The sequence below is a fragment of the Sminthopsis crassicaudata genome, chromosome 6, assembly GCF_048593235.1.
Source record: "Sminthopsis crassicaudata isolate SCR6 chromosome 6, ASM4859323v1, whole genome shotgun sequence".
Classification (NCBI taxonomy): Eukaryota; Metazoa; Chordata; class Mammalia; order Dasyuromorphia; family Dasyuridae; genus Sminthopsis; species Sminthopsis crassicaudata.
This window is the reverse complement of record NC_133622.1, coordinates 91,652,953-91,673,088: the sequence shown is the minus strand read 5'-3', so window position 1 is coordinate 91,673,088 and position 20,136 is coordinate 91,652,953. Positions and strand designations below refer to the sequence as shown.

General features: G+C 36.9%; 1 protein-coding gene across 1 annotated transcript in view; it reads left to right on the top strand.

Annotated features, from left to right (window-relative positions):
• The first annotated feature begins 7,941 nt into the window (after positions 1–7,941).
• Positions 7,942–20,136, top strand: part of HPGD (15-hydroxyprostaglandin dehydrogenase) — a 49,234-nt gene continuing 37,039 nt past the window's right edge. Inside the window, exons 1-3 of the mRNA XM_074272920.1 lie at positions 7,942–8,358; positions 8,905–9,028; positions 13,292–13,398. Coding sequence (XP_074129021.1) covers positions 8,266–8,358; positions 8,905–9,028; positions 13,292–13,398 — 324 coding nt within the window. The 5' untranslated portion in view covers positions 7,942–8,265. The remainder of the gene's footprint in view (positions 8,359–8,904; positions 9,029–13,291; positions 13,399–20,136) is intronic.

The window sequence follows — 20,136 nt, the reverse complement described above, 5'->3', positions numbered from 1 at the left end:
GGGTTCCACTGAGGAACTCATCAATCAAAAGAAGCAGCAAAGATGGAGGCATTGCCAATGAGAAGACTTCTAAAGCAGCGGTGAAAATATAGTCAAGGGAATCACAAGTAAACCAGGTTTTAAGTAAATATGGCTGCCATGGTTACTTCCTTAAATTGATGTCCAAGGGAAAATTTCTATTCAGCAATCAAAGAAGCCATGGGCAGAGAGGTATTGCTAGCATGAGAAAGACATTTGACAGGAAATGTTATCTCAACCAAGCATAACAGAAAGCCACCATGAGATGTGATGTCCCTCTGATTTCAGCCCTCCCTTACTTGCTTTTCTACACTCCCCTAACTCTCCCATATTCCTTCAAACTCTAAACTAATAAGTAACGATTTCCTCAAGCTACGATTGCTAACTAGAATCTGACCTCACATTTCTTTATATCTTCATCAATATGAGAAATTTTAGATAATTGCATAAATTGTTTTTGTTTTGGGTAGTGTTTTTTGGGTTGGGTTTTTTGTTTTCTTTTGGTTTTTTTGTTTTGTTTTGTTTTGGTTTGGTTTATTGAGAATTTCACTGCTCTCTAGTAACAAGTTCACAAAGGAAAAAAACAAATCAATGTTAGTATTAACAAGTACAGACCTAAGAGACTAAGTTTCTCACTTCCCCTCCTTTATAAACTTATTCCCTTCCTCACTGATGTCCCATAAGAAAAGCCTATATCTTTTCCCACTATCATCTCCAAGGTAAAAATGAACATACTAATAATTTAGGTAACAGGTGATACCTAGAATATCATTGATTCTTCTCTGCTTTTTGACCATGTCCAACTCTTTGGGACTTCATTTGGGGATTTCCTAGTAAAGATACTGGAGTGATTTGTCATTTCTTTTTCCAACTCATTTTAGAGACAAACAAGCTTGATTGACTTTCCCAGTGGCACATTGCTAGTAAGTGTCTGAGGCCATATTTGAACTCAGAAATTTCTTTTCTTGACCTCAGGCACTGCAACACTCTATCCACCAATTCACTCTATAAGAAACAAAATATCTTACCAAGAACTTCACTGACTCATTGATGAATCAAGAAAGATTTATTTCACATTCTTGCAAGAATGTATTCATGCAAGAAATCTAGGCGCTAAGGCCTTAATGTGTCAGTAGACACACTTTTGGAACCACAAAGGCAGTATTTAATTTCCTATCCTGAAGAGCAAGTCCCTCCCCCATTCTCCATTAATTGGGTGTTACAGAGTTACAGAATGTGAATCTCCACCTCTCATTATATAGCCAGTCCCTGCCCCAAGGAGCTTGCATTCTTAAAGGGGAAGATAACTGTAAAAGGTTAGAGGAAAGGATTATTTTTCAAATCAAAGACCACCTTGCCTGATTACAAAACCCAGACTCTGTCCCCAAAGACCTTACATTCTTAAGGAGGCAAAGCTCAGAGGGCTTGAGGTTTCAGTTTTCTAATTTGTTTCATTTTAATAATTTACTTTTAATAATTCTGTGGAAATCAAATAAATCCTGATCCATTTCTCATAACTAGAAGAACTAATTTTTAGGTAAAGCACTAAGTTAGCCATATATTTAGGGGAAAATTCTTGAAATGTATCACACTTAGCTTCTCAAGATCTCAGTTTCCACATTTGCAAAATGAGAAGTTTAAACTAGATAATCTAACTCTTCCAACTAAATTATAACCCCATAAAAACCTAATTCTGTGTTAATCTATATATCTTTGAGATCACCTGTGATTCCATACATATGAAGAATTCCATCTACCAATGGAGATCAACACCTCTGCAATTTACAATCTTAGGAGAGTTGCTAAGAACAGGGCTTCTTAAACTTTTTTTTCCATTTAGGAGCCTTTTTCACCAGAGAAATTTTTACATGACCCAAGGTATAAAGCAAGCATATAAACCAAGATACTAATATTTCACAACCTCATGAATTGCACATTGTTATGAGACCCAAAATGTAGTCATGACACAATTTAAGAAGGTGGGCCACAAAGAAATGAGAAGTTAAGTGATTTGCCCAGTATAACACAACCCCTATCTGTCAGAGTAGAAGCTTGAAACCAGATCTTCTTTGTTCTATCCATTGAGTTTTATAGATGAGAAATCTAAGGTTCACAGAGGATTCTGTGAAGGATTCTGGCTCTAACTCTGTGTTTCTACAGGTCTTTGTGGTCATGCAGCTAGAAAATGTCACAATCCATATGTAAAATTTTAAAGCATCTAAAATTTGGAATGTTTTAAAAATTAATTTACAAAAATATGTCTAAAATAGAAAATATTTATCAAATGGATATACTCAAAAATTTTAATCTTTTTGTAGTTTCAATAATTTGAGCATTCCTTTCTTGACTGAGGGAGATAACTATCTTCTTCTTCCTCATCCAGTGAAATTTTTGTGGAGGTTTTACCAGAAATCTTCTATGGATAAAATAACCAACTCACTGTGGGTTTTTTTTTTTTAATTTTTTGAGGATTAATATGCATCTTGACGTCACTGCAGTGAAGATAGTAGTGAATCACTATGAAGGAGGGACTCTAAATGCAACCTGCATTTAAATGCCAAATAAATCTTTGCAAGTAGAAACAGTGAGATATGTATCAAAAGCAGCTGGGTAGTAGATGGGTGTATTTTTACAGGATGAGTAATTTCTAATTTTTATTGCTTTAGGCTATACAACATGCAAACCCCAATGGATATGTTACAAATGTCAAATATTTTCGATTTTATTATCACAGAAGTGATAAGAAATAATAGCATACTTTGGAGAGGAAGAGACTTCAATATTCTAGTACTGAATTTCTCCAACTCTTAATGACTAAAACTTTACTATGTAATTGGAAGCTATTATTATTCATTTGGAAGGTAGAAAGGAAACTGCATTGGACTTGAAATCAATAAAAATCAGTGTCTTGCCTTTTGTGACATTTTCCAGCTGCATGACCACAAAGGATTGTAGGGACACAGATTTAGAGCACGAATCACTTCACAGATTTCTCATCTGTAAAAATACAGATAATCATGTACTCCCCTTTTATATAGGGTTGTAGTAAGAAAGGGAGAAACATCCATTGCAAATCTTTAAAAACTGGGAGGAACAAGCTAGGTGGCAAACTGGCCAGTTTCTGAGTTCAACTATGGCCTCAGATATTCAGTAGCCATCTAGCCATGGACAAGTTATTTAACTTTGATCACCTCCAAAATAATAAACAATTTAAATTAAAAGAAATTAAAAATACTCTGGAATTATGAATGTTCAGTATCAGTGTGAGAAAACTTACATGAAATAAGGAATATCTGTGTTTGAATATTTCTGAGAAACCTCAGCAACTGGAAAAAAAAATCTCAACAATCCCTAAGCATCTTTCTAAATCTTTGGTCTCCTTGTCATCCACCCATCTTTCTTTCTTTTTTCCTTCCTTCCTTCCTCTCTCTCTCTCTCATTTTCTTTCTTTCTTTATTTTTTTCTTTCCTTCTTTGCTCCCCTCTTTCCCTCCTCTCCTCTTTCCTTCCCTCCTTTCTTTCCTTCCCTCCTTTCTTTCTTCCTTCCTTCCCTCCCTCCCTCCTTCCCTTCTTCCCTCCTTTTTCCCCTCTCTCCTTTCTTTCTTTTTCTTTCTTTCTTTCTTTCTTTCTTTCTTTCTTTCTTTCTTTCTTTCTTTCTTTCTTTCTTTCTTTCTTTCTTTCTTTCTTTCTTTCTTTTTCTTTCTTTCTTTCCTCTTTCTTCCTTAATGAAGTATTCTCCCTGCCAAAAGATAATTTTATTAATGAGTAAAGTCATAGACAAGATCCAAATACAATTTTGTGCTATGCTTTGGGAAGGGGTGATTTTTGTACATTGTAGGAAGGAAGAAAAACTAGGAGAGAAGTGAGTTGGAGAAGATAGGGGATATCTCAAAAGAATCCAGAGGATCTAGAGAGATACTTGAAGAATTCCTACACTCTGGGAGGAGTGTAGGAAGGATGTTATAAGGATAAGATCAGGGAGGAGTGGGGAGGATGCAAAAAGTATAAGAACAAAGGGAAGAATTGGAAGAATACCTGAAGGACAAAGACAGGTTGAGGTTCTATCAATACTTATAAGTAACAGTTAGAATTAGAGCCCCGGTTCTTTGACTCAAAAAAGTTCCCTCTCTATAGCAATCCATATCTCCTAATGGTAAATTTTCAGAAGACTTAGTTTCAAATCTCATCTCTTCTAATTACTGTTGATGTAGAAATCATTTAATTTTTCCAACTCTTTTTCTTTTTCGTAAAAAAAGGTGATTGTTCTCTCTATATATTCTATTTTTGGCTCTAAATCTATGACCTGTGTCTCTAACCATGCAATTCCATCTTTCCTCCAATCCTATATTTCCAAACATTTCAGTGTTCTGCTGCAACCTCAAATATGCCACTTACACTGAACGTTGAACAATGAGCACATTCCAACCTAAACCAATTACCCTTCCTAATTTCTAATGATGGTTTCCAGTTACCCAGACCTGAAAACTGTAATTGTCTTCTACTCTCACCTTCATTCCTACATTGTTTAGTAATCAAATGCTTTCAGTCTTTCCATCAAAGTATCTTTGATTTATCCTCTCCATATCACCCATCATCCTAAACCAGATTCCCACCCCTTAATGGATGAACTACTGCTCTAACTTCCTAACTTGTTTACATCCAGTCTTTTTTTCTCTAATTCATTCTGTAGAAAATGAGTCTTCCTGGTAGAAATTATGTCATCTTCCCACTGCCACCAGGTGTGACCAAATTCCCTTATTTGAGAATCAAGATGAATCTCACCAACTGTCTTTCTTTTACTCTGGTCATTTCAAAGTTCTTACTGTGTGACACAGAGAGGTGAGTGACCACCATATAATTAAAAAAACTGGAGATATCTTTAGGAGCAAAACAAAGGTTTATTATTGTTGTTATTATTGTTGTAAGAAGCGGGTGTCACTCAGTCAAGGAAGCCATTGAAAGGAGGAGGTACCGTAGAGACAACTCAGCATTTTAAATAGTTCCTATCTCAAAGACCCCTCCCACCTTTGACTCTCATCTCCTGAGGATATTACATTCTAAACAAGGGAACTACCCAGGAAATTGAACTTTGATCAATAAGAGCATAGTGTCCCACAGTGGGCTGAGGTAGGAAGGAAATCATGTCTTGAAAGAATAGCAGGAAAGGGAAGTAGATATGTCCTTGGGTCAACACCCAAGGACTACCTTCAGGCCTACTTCAACTCTGGGGTAGGTGAAGATGTTCACAACTGTCTTGAGAAATCTCACTCTATCTCATTCATTACTACCTTCTATAATCTTTGAGGTTCAATTTAACTTCTTGTTTCCTCCAACTGAAATGCCAGTATTAACTAAATCACTGACATTTTTTTTTGCTGAGGCAATTGGGGTTAAGTGACTTGTCCAAGGTCACACAGTTAGGAAGTGTTAAGTGTCTGAGGCCACATTTGAACTCAGGTCCTCCTGACTTCAGGGTTGGTGCTCTATCCACTACCCTCACACTGGCTTTTAAAGAAGGTTGTAAGCAAGCTTCTTGAGATCAGGGACTACATATTTTCTTTGTTTTTGTGAACATGGAATTTTGACTGACACATAGTAGGCAAGTGACTGGCACACTGTGTGTATATTCCCAGCACTTTGCCTCCCAAATAGTAGGTGCTTAATAAATAATTATTGAATTTAAAACCTATTCCTTCCAATAATTCAAGGTTTCTTAAACTTTTTTTTTTTTTGGTGATGGGGGGGGGAATGATGGGCTTCTTTGGCAGTCTAGAGAAACTTACAAACTCCTCAAAATAATAGTTTTAAATTTATCAAATACATAGGATTGTAAAGGAAACCAATTATATTAAATTTAATTATCATGGGAGATACAAAGAGAGATTTAGGCAATGTATTAAACAAAGTATCAATATAGCTATTCAATATCAATATTGAAGCTATCAGTATAAATCTTTATTTTTATTTCATCTTTTATTATAGCTTTTTATTTACTAGATATATACATGGGTGATTTTACAGCACTGACAATTGCCAAACCTTTTGTTCCAATTTTTCCCTTCTTCCCCAACCACCTCCTCCCCCAGATGGCAGGTTGACCAATACATGTTAAATATGTTAAAGTATAAATTAAATACAATATATGTACATGTCCAAACAGTTATTTTCCTGTACAAATAGAATCGGACTTTGAAATAGTGTACAATTAGCCTGTGAAGGAAATAAAAAATGCAGGTGGACAAAAATAGAGGGATTGGAATTCTATGTAGTGGTTCATGGTCATCTCCCAGAGTTCTTTCACTAGGTGTAGCTGGTTCAGTTCATTACTGCTCTATTAGAACTAATTTGGTTCATCTCATTGTTGAAGAGAGCCTCGTCCATCAGAACTGATCATCATATAGTATTGTTGTTGAGGTATATAATGATCTCCTGGTCCTGCTCATTTCACTTAGCATCAGTTCATGTAAGTCTCTCCAAGCCTCTCTGTATTTATCCTGCTTGTCATTTCTTACAGAACAATAATGTTCCATAATATTTATATACCACAATTTATTCAGCCATTCTCCAATTGATGGGCATCCACTCAGGATTCTGGACACTACACATACAGGTATTAAAAAAAAGAAAAAGAAAATAGTTATCAAAATATTTTTTTAAAAGTTTACAGATTCTAATTTAAGAATTCCTGCAATAAGTCATCCCAGTATGGCTCTATTTAACTTGAATTTATGAATAGATTGTAGTTGCTTGTCCTTCATTCTGGAAGAGGAAGATAACCTCAAGGACATGATGCCATGATATGCAAGTAAATTGGATTTAAGAGAGAGAAGACTGTGCAAGGTCACCTACCTCATTTTTCTCTCCAGAACTATCTGGATCCAATAGCCCGATATGGAAGACTAGAGACTGCCCTGGATGCAAAGCTAAGCTAAAGCTAAGGTCTTCAACAGGTCTCAAATTGACTGAGAGAGAACACACCCATTCAGTAATTAAAGCTAGCTAGCCATGGAGGCAAAGAATTTCTTCTTTCACCTAATCAAAATAAATAAATAAATAAATCCTGGAGGTGAAGAGACTCCCAGGTTCTTGGCCACCTGCAGAAATAATTGCTATTTGCATTCAGTCTTAGTCAATCAGGATCCAAACAATGACCAAATGGGGCTGGACCTGGGACCTATTGGTGACCAGCCTATGAGAATCAGAGTGATTTAAGCTTTTTTTACATAAGCTATTTAAGCTATTTTACATTAGCATCCAGCTCTTACCCTTTGGTTAACAAATGCTTTAGACAAATTCATTGATTAAGCACTCGGTGTTCTGGCTCTTAATTGCTCCATGTTTATCTCAAGTCTCCAATTAGGAGATCTGGGACCTTGTCCAGTTCTTAATAGCTCCTCCAGGTAGGGGGGCTCTAAAAATAGGAACTAGATTCCAAAAATCAACTTTTACAATTCTGGATTCCCTCCCCCCTCTCCTGTTTTCGAAAGAACCCTGAACTGGTAACATTTTGAATGGAGAATGACCCCAGGCTTCCAAAAGTGTTTTTAGATCTAAGAGTTAGGGGAATGTAATTCCAGGCAACAGATTTAGACCACCCTTCCTTTCACACTTTATGCCTGGCTTTAAACCTCTGCAAATGCATTTACCAAAAACGGAAACCCTTCCTTCTCAGAGAAACAGAGCTGTGCATGTATTTCACTGGCCAAGGAGAAGAATAATTTCAAGATTAGTTGCTTAGTTCTACAAGAGGAGCCTTGAAAGTGAAAATCCAAGGAACATGATCCTTTCTGGAAAGAAGAGAACTGCAGGAACACCCCAAAGATCCTTTTCTGGTGAATACTACAAGTGCCCGGGGCTCCCTTTTGCTCTCATTTTATTGGTTATCAGGGCACAGGATAAAAAGCCTCCAGGCAAGCACACACACGTACATACACACATGCAAACTCCTTCTCCTCCTCCCTCTTAGTTGTCAAGCCTGCAGACAACTGTGCAGTTGGAGGAGAGACCCGGCGCCCAGACGGGGCAAGAACAAAGCAGGAAGACTGGAGTTGCTTAGCCTACTCCCAGCGCGCTCTAGGGCAGGTGACATAGATGCAGATTTCTCGGGGCCTGGGGTTTGACAGTTTCATCCCCGCCCACTGGCTATAGAGCAAAATAAAAAGCTGTGTAAACACGGAGAGGAAGAAGAAGATTCCGAGTTTGCCCATCGAGCGCACGCTCAAAAAGCTCTGCAGGGAAGCCGGGCATCATGCACGTGAATGGCAAAGTGGCGCTGGTGACGGGGGCTGCGCAGGGCATAGGCAGAGCCTTCGTTGAGGAGCTTCTGCACAAAGGAGCTAAGGTGAGTGCAGGGCAGGAGGAGGCGAGAAACCGGAGGCTCGGAGGGGAGCATGATGGGGACAATTAGAGTTCGGGGCACCGAGAAGGGGTTCTGGGGGCGCAAGGAGAGCTGGGGAAACTGAGGTTGACGAGAAGGGGAAGGAAACTGAGAACACTGAAGGTCTCCGAGGTAGTGGACTTGATCAGGAGAGACAAGTCATACTCTTTTCTGGTCCTCACGAACTTGTACCACCCCCACATACTGCTTCCCCTCACTCCTTGCCACACGGTTGCCCCAGGGTCCGACTAGGATGATCCGAAAGAAATTGTCTTCCTGGAAGCATTTTGCAAACTTCAAGGGCTACTTAATATCATCTAGTAGTCTCTAATAGGGCTTCGCTTGCTTTGGAGTGGAAGCATTCGTGTTTAATAGGGGCAGAGAGCTTGAGATCACCTTCCAGAATTGAACTTTTAAGTTATGTGCCTCCGACGCCTTCTCTTCTGCTATTTATTTGCTAGCTTCCTAAACTGCCCCAACAAACATACACACTCTCTTCCTTCTCAACAGGTAGCCTTAGTGGATCTCAATCTGGAAGAAGGTGAAAAATGCAAAGCCGCCCTGGACGAACAGTTCGAACCTAAAAAGACGCTGTTCCTTCAGTGTGATGTAGCAGATCGGGAACAACTGAGAGGTAAAGAGAGGCTGGGGGGCGGGGGGTAGGAGGAGGGGTTTGCAGTGCGGAGGGGAGTGAATCTGTCAACTAGAAAGGCAATCATAACGAGCCACAACCAGGAGCCAGCTCGGTGTTAGTGAGCCAACATGTGTGCAATTCAGCAGCCTCCTGGAGTTCAGCCCGCTGCTGATCACCAGGAGATTAAGCTTTGGAGCCCGAGTCTCTCCCACTAAAGAAGTTCTGATCAATATTGCATTACTTAAGAACAGAACGGAACGTGAACAAGTCGTTTTTCTTTATTTTATTAACTTGTGTATTCAAGAATTTTGTGAGTGGCTTTTTGATGTCCTCGTCCAGTAAGTCTTAAAAATAGAAATCCCAGGTGGAGGTTTTTAAGTTAATCTTAGAAGGAAACATCAAATTAATTTCTCAGGGAAAAACTCCAAAATACTTAATGCCGAACTAAGATAGGATCCAAGTGTTGTTCTTTCCCTCCATCTCCATATGTTAAAATACGAGTTCAGGGATCGTTGTCAGTTACGTGCAATGTTCTTTAAACCAGATGTTATCTGTCTTTTTTCTTGTTACATTTATATCATTTGTGGGCTAAAAAAAAAAGTTTTCTTTTCTTTTCTTTCTTTTTTTTTTTCTATCGGGCTTTTCTTAAAGCTTTCCTGTTTCCGTCTGTTCAAGTTAAAATAGGCCGATCTACTTGTGAAAAGTCAGTGGTAGTATTGGATTATATACCAAGCAGACAGGAAAATTGGAAGAGAGAGGAAAGGAGATGGGTTATATACAGAGTACTGAAAGGAACCTCAAAGCCTACCTAATCCACTTTGCCCCAGTCTTCATTCTACAGGTGAGGAATTCAGGGTGGCAGGGGTTAAGCAACTTACTCAGGCTCACTCAGGAGTTGTCAGGCTAGATTTGACATCAAAAATCCATCAGGTATTTTATATGTGTGTGTGTGTGTGTGTGTGTGTGTATACACACACACACACAGACATAAATATCATTTTTAAAAGAATGGAATATGTAAGCTAACTTCTGTTACTGATTTCCTGTGATATAGTTTGGAAGTAATAGACAAACTTTTAAAAATTGAATTTAATTCATAAGTAACTGAGAAAAAATTTAGAGTATAAAAGACTTTATGTACTTCACGCAACGGAAAGTGGAGGTAGTTATCCCAAGAAATGTTATGGGACACAAATAACAACTTTGAGGACAACCTAAATAAACCTCCAGCCCAGCTAGCCATCTGCTTTATTATTCCCAGCTGCTGACAATTCAAGAGAAGCATGCTTTTACAAGGTCACTTACCTGCTTAAAATCATCTCACTTACTGGCCAAGCAAGCATTTTATCCAAACTAAAGCATTCTGTTATCTAAGAAAATGATATATTTAGCAATATAGGACATTACCAAGAATTAGTCATTTATTTAAATAACCATGCAAGGAAGGGCTCAAATGGAATGTGGCATAGAGTTAAGTTTTTAAATGGAAGTGAGTTAAAGGTTCAGGACCAAGTACCTTACTTTGAGGACTGGGGGGAGACCCCATAAGAGCTTAAGACTTGGCTAAAGGGAATAGATTGCTAATGGAAAAGTGGTGAAAGAATCCCAAGAGGAAGAATTTGGAAAACAAACTTTATTTGTTTTAAGGAAACATCAATTGTAGTTCCACAATAGGTGATGACAGAAGAAAGGTGGTTTTCTAGAATCATTTGTAACATGGGAAGATTTTGTCATGGAAAGCAGCATAGCCCCATGTTTTATTCTCTTTGCTGTTGTCAAAATTTTGGACTAGGCCGGTCATTTGTCTGAGAGATAAAAATAGATGTTCCATTCTGTTATGAAAAAATGAGAAAAACATGTGAAATAAATGAAAGTGTTCACACTAAGGGGAAGTAATTTTAAAGAAGTTTTGGAGTTCTATTCTGAAAATTCTAACAAGTTACAAAATGAGGAACTAGTGATTCAATTGGGATTTGAGGTAGGGGGTGCAGCAGAGAGGAATGAGATGGATATATAAGTCAAAAACAATACTTGATATGATGACATTGTGACAATGCACAACATTTGCTTATTTGGAGCTCTGGTAGGCAATAGGCACCTCAGTATATAATAAATACAGTCAGCATTGTGGTTAACAAAAAACCATTTGACCAGACTTTAGAATGCATTGTATTTAGACATGACTTCAGAATGGATATACAGTTTTGAACTTTTCCCTAATGACTTGTGCTAAAATTTAAAATTAGTTTACTAGTCAGAGGGCACAAATGTTGGTTGGGGGAGATGGTCAGATTGTATGCTGAGTAGAAGAGGACGGTTTCCTAGGTGTAGGTAAGCTATATGTAAAATGTTTAAAAGTTGATGATACATAAACCTTTTATCTATATCTAAGAAAAACATGTCATGGGATTTGCTTTCCTGTCCCCTCTTCCACCCGCCCATCCCCCCCAAAAGGCACTAGAAGAGTATAATAATGTAAGGAATTTGGTTCTGTTTTGGTTTTAATGCTCCCCAGGACAGTATTTTGGAACTTTATTGGAACCACAGAGTTTTAAAGCTGGACAGGACTAAATAAATTATTTAGGACAATAACTTTATATTACAGATAAAGAAGTTGAACCCAAAATCATGTAGCCAGTAAGTGTCCAAGATTCTAGGTCTGGAATCTAACTGTCTTATTTCCTTTCTGTAGAGTTATATATTCACCCATCTAGACTTAGAGGAAACTTCTGAGGCCATCTAATCCAACTCCTTCATTTTACAGATAAGGAAACTGACCCAAAAATCACAGAGAATAAAAGGTCAGAGGAAGGATTCAAACTTGGCTCTTATAATATCCAAATTTGGTATTTCTTTCAAAACATTTCCATCCTGTCTATCTTAGTTTCCTCGTTTGTAAAATGAAAATAACAATTACACCTACCTCCCAGGGGTGTTGTACAATTAAAATGAGATAATATTGGTAAAGTGCTTTACAAGTCTGAAGTACTATATAGATGGTAACTATTGCTTAACAACCAATAGCTACACATAATATGGCAAAGAGCCACTTATTATGTGCCATAAGTGATGTATGAATCAGGAAATAAGAGAATTATTTCTGAGTGATATAATGTACAAGACAGGAGTTCTATAAACTTTAAAAAGTTATATACATACTATCTACTGTTGGTACTCTTAAATTCTTAGAAAGTGCTATTTAAATTCATTTCCTTATTCCTCCCAATGGTTTGAACTTTTCTTCCAATCAATCAATTTTCTCCCTTCCCAACAATGCTAACTCCTTGAAGGCTAGGATTTTTGTCTTTGTATCCCTAGGATCTAGCAAAGTCCCTAATTGATACTAGACTTGAATTGCAATGTGATCTATCTCTCATTTATATATAGGTTGAAAAGTCAGAGGATAAGAAATAGGTAATCATGTCAGATACCACTGAGCAAAGATTTTTTGGGGGGAGGATTATGGGATTGGTTGGTTTTCGGAAAGAAAGGAAAGATAATAGGATTTGAATGTTAGGTGAGAGAAACAATTTCATTATTCTTGATAGCATGCCATGAATGGAAGTAGGGAGGACAGTGTTGGAGTTCTTTTTGGTTACATCAATTATTTGCCAAAACTAATGACAAATCATATTTATCTTCTGGAAGATTATGGAACCCACAAATGTCTCCAGTAGTGTATAGTTTTGACCAACAACATATTTCCTAATGCCTGTTATTCTTATGAACTGCTTCTCTCTGTTTTTCCTAAATATTTCTGATACAGGGCATTGTTATCAAGTAGGAGAAATGAAATATCAACTCTTTTAAGTTGACAGAAATAAAATTCCCAATTCAAAAACTGCCTGAGAATATTTTCTCTGACTTTGTTTGCTAATAGAGATAGATATTATCAGAATGTCAATTTGATTGTGACAGTTTTTGACCTGAATTACACAATAATATTTTGTTAATGTCATACTTAATGAACATTGACTTTCAGCTAATAGTTAATAACATAATTACATAACAATAGGTTCATATTGTTCTAACCAAAGTTACAGGCCTCTAGTAATTAATTCCTTGCATATATAGGAAGTTATTGGAAAGCACAAGCAGGCTAGTAGTTGTATTCTTCCTTTTTCTACAATCTAGTATGTTGTGACAGAAGCTGGAAAATAGCTTCTGCCAAAATAGTAAAGATCTGAAAATACATTTAATAAGAACTGTTTGGTTTATAAGAAGGTAGCTGAATATATATTCTATTTTTCCTCTTGGAATTAGATACTTTTCGAAAAGTAGTTCAGCATTTTGGAAGATTGGATATTTTGGTCAATAATGCCGGAGTGAATAATGAAAAACACTGGGAAAAAACTGTCCAGATTAATTTGGTAAGTATTATTATCAGAGTCTTTTACTTTTCTCTAAAGTATGTTTAGCAAACTATGTTTAGCAAACTATGTTGGGGGCTGGGGGAGAGATGTGTTTAGTCTATTTCTGAAAGAGCTTTCATTCAAATGAACACATGAACTATGAATACAATAGTATATGTCTGGGGGGAGAGGGGGAAGTTACAGAATGTTAGAGGGAGATATTTCTCTCTGAAAAACAGGAAGGCATTCTGGGCATTGACAGAGATGACTGTCTTAAAAATACCAAAAGGAAATATATATATATATATTTTTTAAAAAGGTCATTTCTTAACTCATCTTTTCAAAAGTGATAACAAAGGAAAACAAAAAGGAACCTTTAAATGAAGTCCAGGCACATAACAAGGAAAGTAAAGCTGAAATTGAACTTTGGGATTTTGATCTGAAGATACTTTGTTGATGAGAGCTATGCTTTCCCATTATGATTCTGTTTCTTCTATTAAATAAATAAAGTTCCTTGATTTGGAGTAAGAGTATCCGAGTTCATCTCTGGCTCCCCCAGTTAATACCTTTGATCATCTCTGGCTCCACCAGTTAATACCTTTGATCCTTTAGATGGCTACTTAATCATTCTTGGTCTCAGTTTATCTGTAAAAATGAGAATATTAGACCATATTGATGAGGTGTGTTAATGAACGAGTGAGGTTCCTTCTGCTAGAGATGCAGGTTCGGAAGCAAATTCGCTAACCATAATTATAAATATAATATAACAATAAATTTGCTATGGCAAAAATGGGAAGCTTTATTGAAAAACACCAAGAGGCATTCTCTTGATGGGCCTATTTTCTCAATGGAGAAAAATCTGCAAAGAATTAGTTTCCAGAAGACCTATTTTATGGTCTAGGGTGAGTCTGGGGGAAGTTTGATAATTCTCAATTGAATGTGAAATCTTTTTCTGGGATTATGACTTCCTGAAAGATCAATAGGAGTTTGATTTGCTCTTGAATGATATAGTTTATCTCACTGAGAGGATGTGAGACCATTTGGAGTCTATAGATCAAAGGGGGACATAGTTTTTGTGATTTTACATAATTTTACAGAGTTCACTCAGGTCATACAGAGTTCACTCATTTCAATATGACCTCTAAGTTCCCTTCAACTCTAAATAGGTAAAATACTATTATCCCTAAAGTTCTTCTATTGACTTTATATAGTTTTCATTCCTATCATTTATAAATAGACTTATCAGAGGATATTAGCTATGTTTAAAGCTGTGCCCAGACCATTCTGTGGGAAATATTATCCTGCCCTGCCATAGGCCACACCTTCCTGCACGTGGTCATACAGTTTATCTAGAGACCCTCCCCTGCTATTGAGCACTGCCTAGCTTAGCTGGCTCTAGAATAAGACCATGGAAACAACAATTTTATTGACTTTATATAGTTTTCATTCCTATCATTTATAAATAGACTTATCAGAGGATATTAGCTATGATTAAAGCTGTGCCCAGACTATGCTGTGGGAAATATTATCCTTCCCTGCCACAGGCCACACCTTCCTACATGTGGTCACACAGTTTATCTAGAGACCCTCTCCTGCTATTGAGCACTGCCTAGCTTAGCTGGCTCTAGAATAAGGCCATGGAAACAACAATTTGATTAATAAATAGACAAATCAGTTTCAAACAGAAGAAAAGTTCTTGTCAGAATGGAAACTGGGTGAAAGAGTTTAGATTAGGCAATCAGTATATTAGCACTGCTGGATATCAAATGATATATTATTCTATTTACAAAGGGTTCATTCTTCTTATTATAAGAGATAAAAGCTTAGCATTGTGTCGGAGAGTTTTTTATTCATTTAAATTACCATTACTGTTGAGGTTAGGAAAGACACTCTAAAAGTTTGGGGTCACAGACAGGTATTGTGAGGTATCTCAAAAGAATTTGCAGGCTTCAAAATATTTTCTGGTCAAGGGGCAAAGTTTCTTTGTAATTGTATCACCAATCAAAGCAGGCTAAATTCCAAAAAAATCTAGCAAAATGTTAAGAGGGAGAAGACAGTTTTATTCAACTTTCTATCATTAACATGCTAATTCTATGGCCCGGAGCAGGGCCAGGAGGTGGTCATCTCCAGAATTTGGTTCTGATTGACCAGATTATCACTATTATCCCAGGAGTTTGGTCCCTTAGGACTATTCTGAGGCCAGAAACTATTTGACTGGGTAGTGGGTCTGTTCAGAACCAGACAGCTTAGATTGGGTGTGGAAATTTCCTGAGGCAGACTCCAAAATTAGAAGATTTGGGATTACTGATTTATTGTTAGAACAAAAGCCCCTACCTGAGGTCAGGGAACCTTAAAATCATTTCTGTCTCCCCTAGTAGCTATATGACATCAGTTACTGTTTGGGCTCTAGAGCTTCTAATTTTTCTGAAAATGTCACTTAAGGTGTGTTAAAAAAAAAAAAAATCAGGCATTCCCTTATTATTGTGTTTAAAACAAGAAACTAGATAGGGGCAAATGTAATTTGGGATTACTATTTCTTCCTTGTTTATAAAGGAATCCACAACCAAGTAAATCTCTGTAGTTATTTTTTGTTATGTAATCTCAATTAGCCCATCATAAACTCTTCAGATGTAGCATGAAATGCAAATCTCACAAACCTAATTTTGAATAATTCTCTTGGATTTGGAGTAAGGCATAAGGTGTGTAGGGTGAGGTAGGCAATACACTGAACAGCTTCATTTTAAATGGCTAATGAGGATTTCTGATCCAGTCCAGTGAGTAAATTTTAAGAGTAGAGAGCAAGAAAGTACTATGACATCAAAGGAGAGAGGGAACAAAAAAAGTGAAGATGCAAAGCCAATATAATCTTGATCTCAAGCTGAATTCAAATTAGTAGAAATCACATCATTTTCAGCTATTGATTTTGCTAATTTGGGTGATTCTGTTTTTCTTTTCCTGACTTCCAACCAACAATTTTTTTTTAACATTAAAACAAAACAAATCCAAATCCACCAAAGAAGAACAATTGAAGAATATGGATCAAATTTCTAGACTGAACATTTTAAGCAAATGCATATATATAACTAATAGTTCTATTCAGCGTTAACAAGATAAAATTTCTCCTTATTTCTTTTGCTCCCATAACTATCTTACCACCTTTTGTTGTTGTTGTTGTTTGGTTGACTTGGTTTTTACCCCACAGAGCTATGGAGATGATCACAAGAGATAAGGCTAGAAAGTGATTTAAGGTACTACAGATGAGTCAGCCAGTATTATAATGACTTCTTTCCCCAAGCTTGACCCCATTAGTAAAATTTAATCTTAGGATTCTTCATTCACAGTAAGATATAAATGCTTGGTTCCATTTTAAAATAGTGTTCTAAGGATTCTTGGTATTTTAACTGGGGTCAACGCCTTAAGTTAAAAGGAAAAGAAATTCTAGTACCAGAATTTCAGGCATTCATTAAGCCCCTTAGAAGATAGGCTTACTCTCTTAGTTCTTCAAGCTGATATGGTTCTTTCCTAGCCAAATTGAAATTGTACACAGTAGGGCCCAGAAAGGATGCTGAATAGGTTCTAGTTCCAGTTTTGTGTTTAACTAGCTAGGAAATTTAAGACAAGATACTGAACTTTAAAAAATCAAAGCTAAATGGTACAATGGAGTCAGGAAGTCCTGCTTTCAAATGTGAACCTAGATATTTAACATTTGCTAGCTGTATAACTCTGGGTAGGTCATTTACCCCCAATTTTCTTGAGAATAAAAAAAACTGAAAAATTTAAGCATTTATTGTTATTGTTCAGTCATACAATTGTGTCTAATTCTTCATGACCCTATTTGGGATTTCTTGGCAAAGATAGTGGAATAGTTTTCCATTTCCTTCTTCAACTCACTCTACAGATGGAAAAACTGAGGCAAACAGAGTGAAGTGACTTGGGTGGGTATCACAGGTATTAAGTATTTGAGTCTTCCTAACTCAAGCCCAACACTCTAATCATTGAACAGCCTTCTCCTGTGAGGTTATACAGCCTCTATTTGGACATTCTCAATCAAGGACATCATTCAACCTTCTTAAACAGCCTGTTTTACTTCCTCATTGTTAGGAAGCTTCTCTTGGCTTCAAATCAAAAACCTTTATGACCTTCAATTTCCTCTCTATAAAATAAAAAGAGTGGGCTCTATGACCTCTAAGATCTCTTCAAATTCTAATGTTATATGAGTAGTTCAGTCAGCCAAGGTGAGAGTCAAAAGGCTAGCAGGAAGTCTTTGAAAGGGTGTTGCTAAATTTGCTGTTCTTTCCTGAATACCCCCTTTTAATTTTATAGTAAACTTTAGGACTGTAATAAGTGCCAGGAAATGGTGGTGACTAAAACAATAAAGCAATTAATGCCTGTTCTGTGTGGGTCTGGTTTTGCTTGTTTTGCTTATGTAATTATTTCTACAGTCAAGGTAAAACAGATTTTTTTCACCAACCATAAAAAATGTCATGCTTTCCCACATAGCATGAACAATTATATAAACACCAGCCACTTGGTCTAGTAGTCTAAAGTATACAAAGAGATTCAGTTCTATCATTTTTGCAAATGCAGTCCCTTTATTCTGTAGGGCTTAGAAAACTAGACTTAATATTAAGTCACAAAATCCTTATGCATAATCTCTCCGTTGATAAAGAGAACAGAAAGCTTCATGATTTGCTATTGCCAAAAGTACATTTGTTGCCTAGTGGCCAACCTGCTGGTGATGGGAATCTCTGATCTTTGGCCAAGAGTCTGTCACCAGCTCTGTTCTTAGATTCTTTCCAACTTATTGGGGCTTGTCAGAGCTTGAGATCCACTGGTACGGTCTAGAAAGACCCAAGGTCATCATTAAAGTGAGGCACCAGAAGTATACTTTTGTGGGGGGGGGGCTCAACATTATGGATTCAATTTAATATCGTTATCTGGTTATATCAGTCCTGGTATTCTCATGAGCAGTCAATAACTAGAATGGACTCTAAATGAGAGGGCTGAAAAACATTCTCTACTCAAACTTAACCCATTTCTAATTCATAAATAATTATTGAAAGCAGTTGGTGGTCTTCCATTTCTAAATAACTTTTAGATTTTGTGTGAGAAAGTAGCCAGGGAACAGCTGTGACCACAGAGACAGTCATGCTGCCAGCCAGGAGGAATAGGAAGGGGGGGAGTTACAAAGGATAGTACATCTGGCATAGTTGGTCTCTCAGGACAAAATAATGCCTTACCAATAAGGAAAGCAGCTAAGTAGCAATAGAGTGCCCAACCTGGCTGGGTGATCCTGGGCAAGTCACTTAAGCCTGTTTGCTTCAGTTTTCTCATCTGTAAAATGAACCAGAAAAGGAAATGGCAAACAACTCCAGTATCTTTGCCAAGAAAACTCAAAGAAGGTCACAAAGACTTAGTTTAAACTGAAAACAATAAATAAGGAACCAGTGATTACTACCTTTAAGTTTTCTAAAATGAATCTACAAGCATTTTAGATTTTACTAAGTGGCCAACAATATGCTGGGTCCTAAGAATTAATAGAGATTCCTCTTGGGGTTAATTTTCACTCTTAGTGTGACAGATTTGAAAATGTATAGATGAAAATTGGATGATGATTTGCTAATTTTGAAAAAAAGCTATCCATTTATTTTTTGTTTTGTTTGTTTTTTCCCTTGCTCAACATGAGATTTTTTTCTCATGGAATTGACACCTTCTAACTACAATTTTTCTCCTGCTGTACTGCATTTATTCTCAGTTCTAGTAAAATATCATTTAAAACAATTGGTGGCCCCTGGTTTCTAAATCACTTTAAGAATGAAATAAGATAACATGGCAACAGCAAGGATCCTATTGTTATTATGTCCAGCACTCTCTGTGAGAACTATGTAAATGTGTTTATGTGGTCTTAAAGTGTTCCCTCATAATGACAATGCAATTCTTAGGAAGGGGTTTTTCCCCCACTCCTTTCTATAAGCTGGTAGAGGGAAATTCGGTAAAGATTAGTGGTAATAGCTCCTTTGGTAATAGTTCTTTTTCTCCCAAGGAGTAGAGAATTAGGTTTCTTTAGCTCTTTGGAATTCCAAGGAAAGAAGCAGATTGATGGCATAAGCAATATGAGTGATGATGCCTCTAAAATAAATGAAGAATCAAATGGATGTATTTCTTGGTCAAGTTAAACCTAGCCAATTCTATTCAGCAAATATGTAGCCAAGTGAATGTGGTGGATCTGTATTTCTAAATTCTTGGATTCATTTTCTTTCCCCTCACTTAAAAAAAATCAACAGTATTGGAAATGTCAGCAATTACAAAAATCAGGAAAATATATTGGAAGGATTGACATTCAAAATGTAGAAGTCAGGGGCAGCTAGGTGGTACAGTGGATAGAGCACCAGCCCTGAATTCAGGAGGACCTGAGTTCAAATGTGACCTCAGACATTTAACCCTTCCTAGCTCTGTGACCCTGGGCAAGTCACTTAACCCCAATTTGCCTCAGGGGAAAAAAAGAAGATAATGTTGAAGTCAGAATTTCATTGTGGATGACATGATATCCAAATGCCTTAGCCAAAAAAATTGATGATAACAATAACTTGGTGCAAGCCAAAACAGAGGTTTCAAGATTTACTCTTTGGATTCATTCTTCAGTCTACAAAGGTGAACATGTGACTTGACAATGTAGGGATTTTGGAAATATACTCCTTAGCTGATAATGTTAAGAGCTTTGGTAGAAAATTGGATGTTCTAAAAACAATCCCTGAT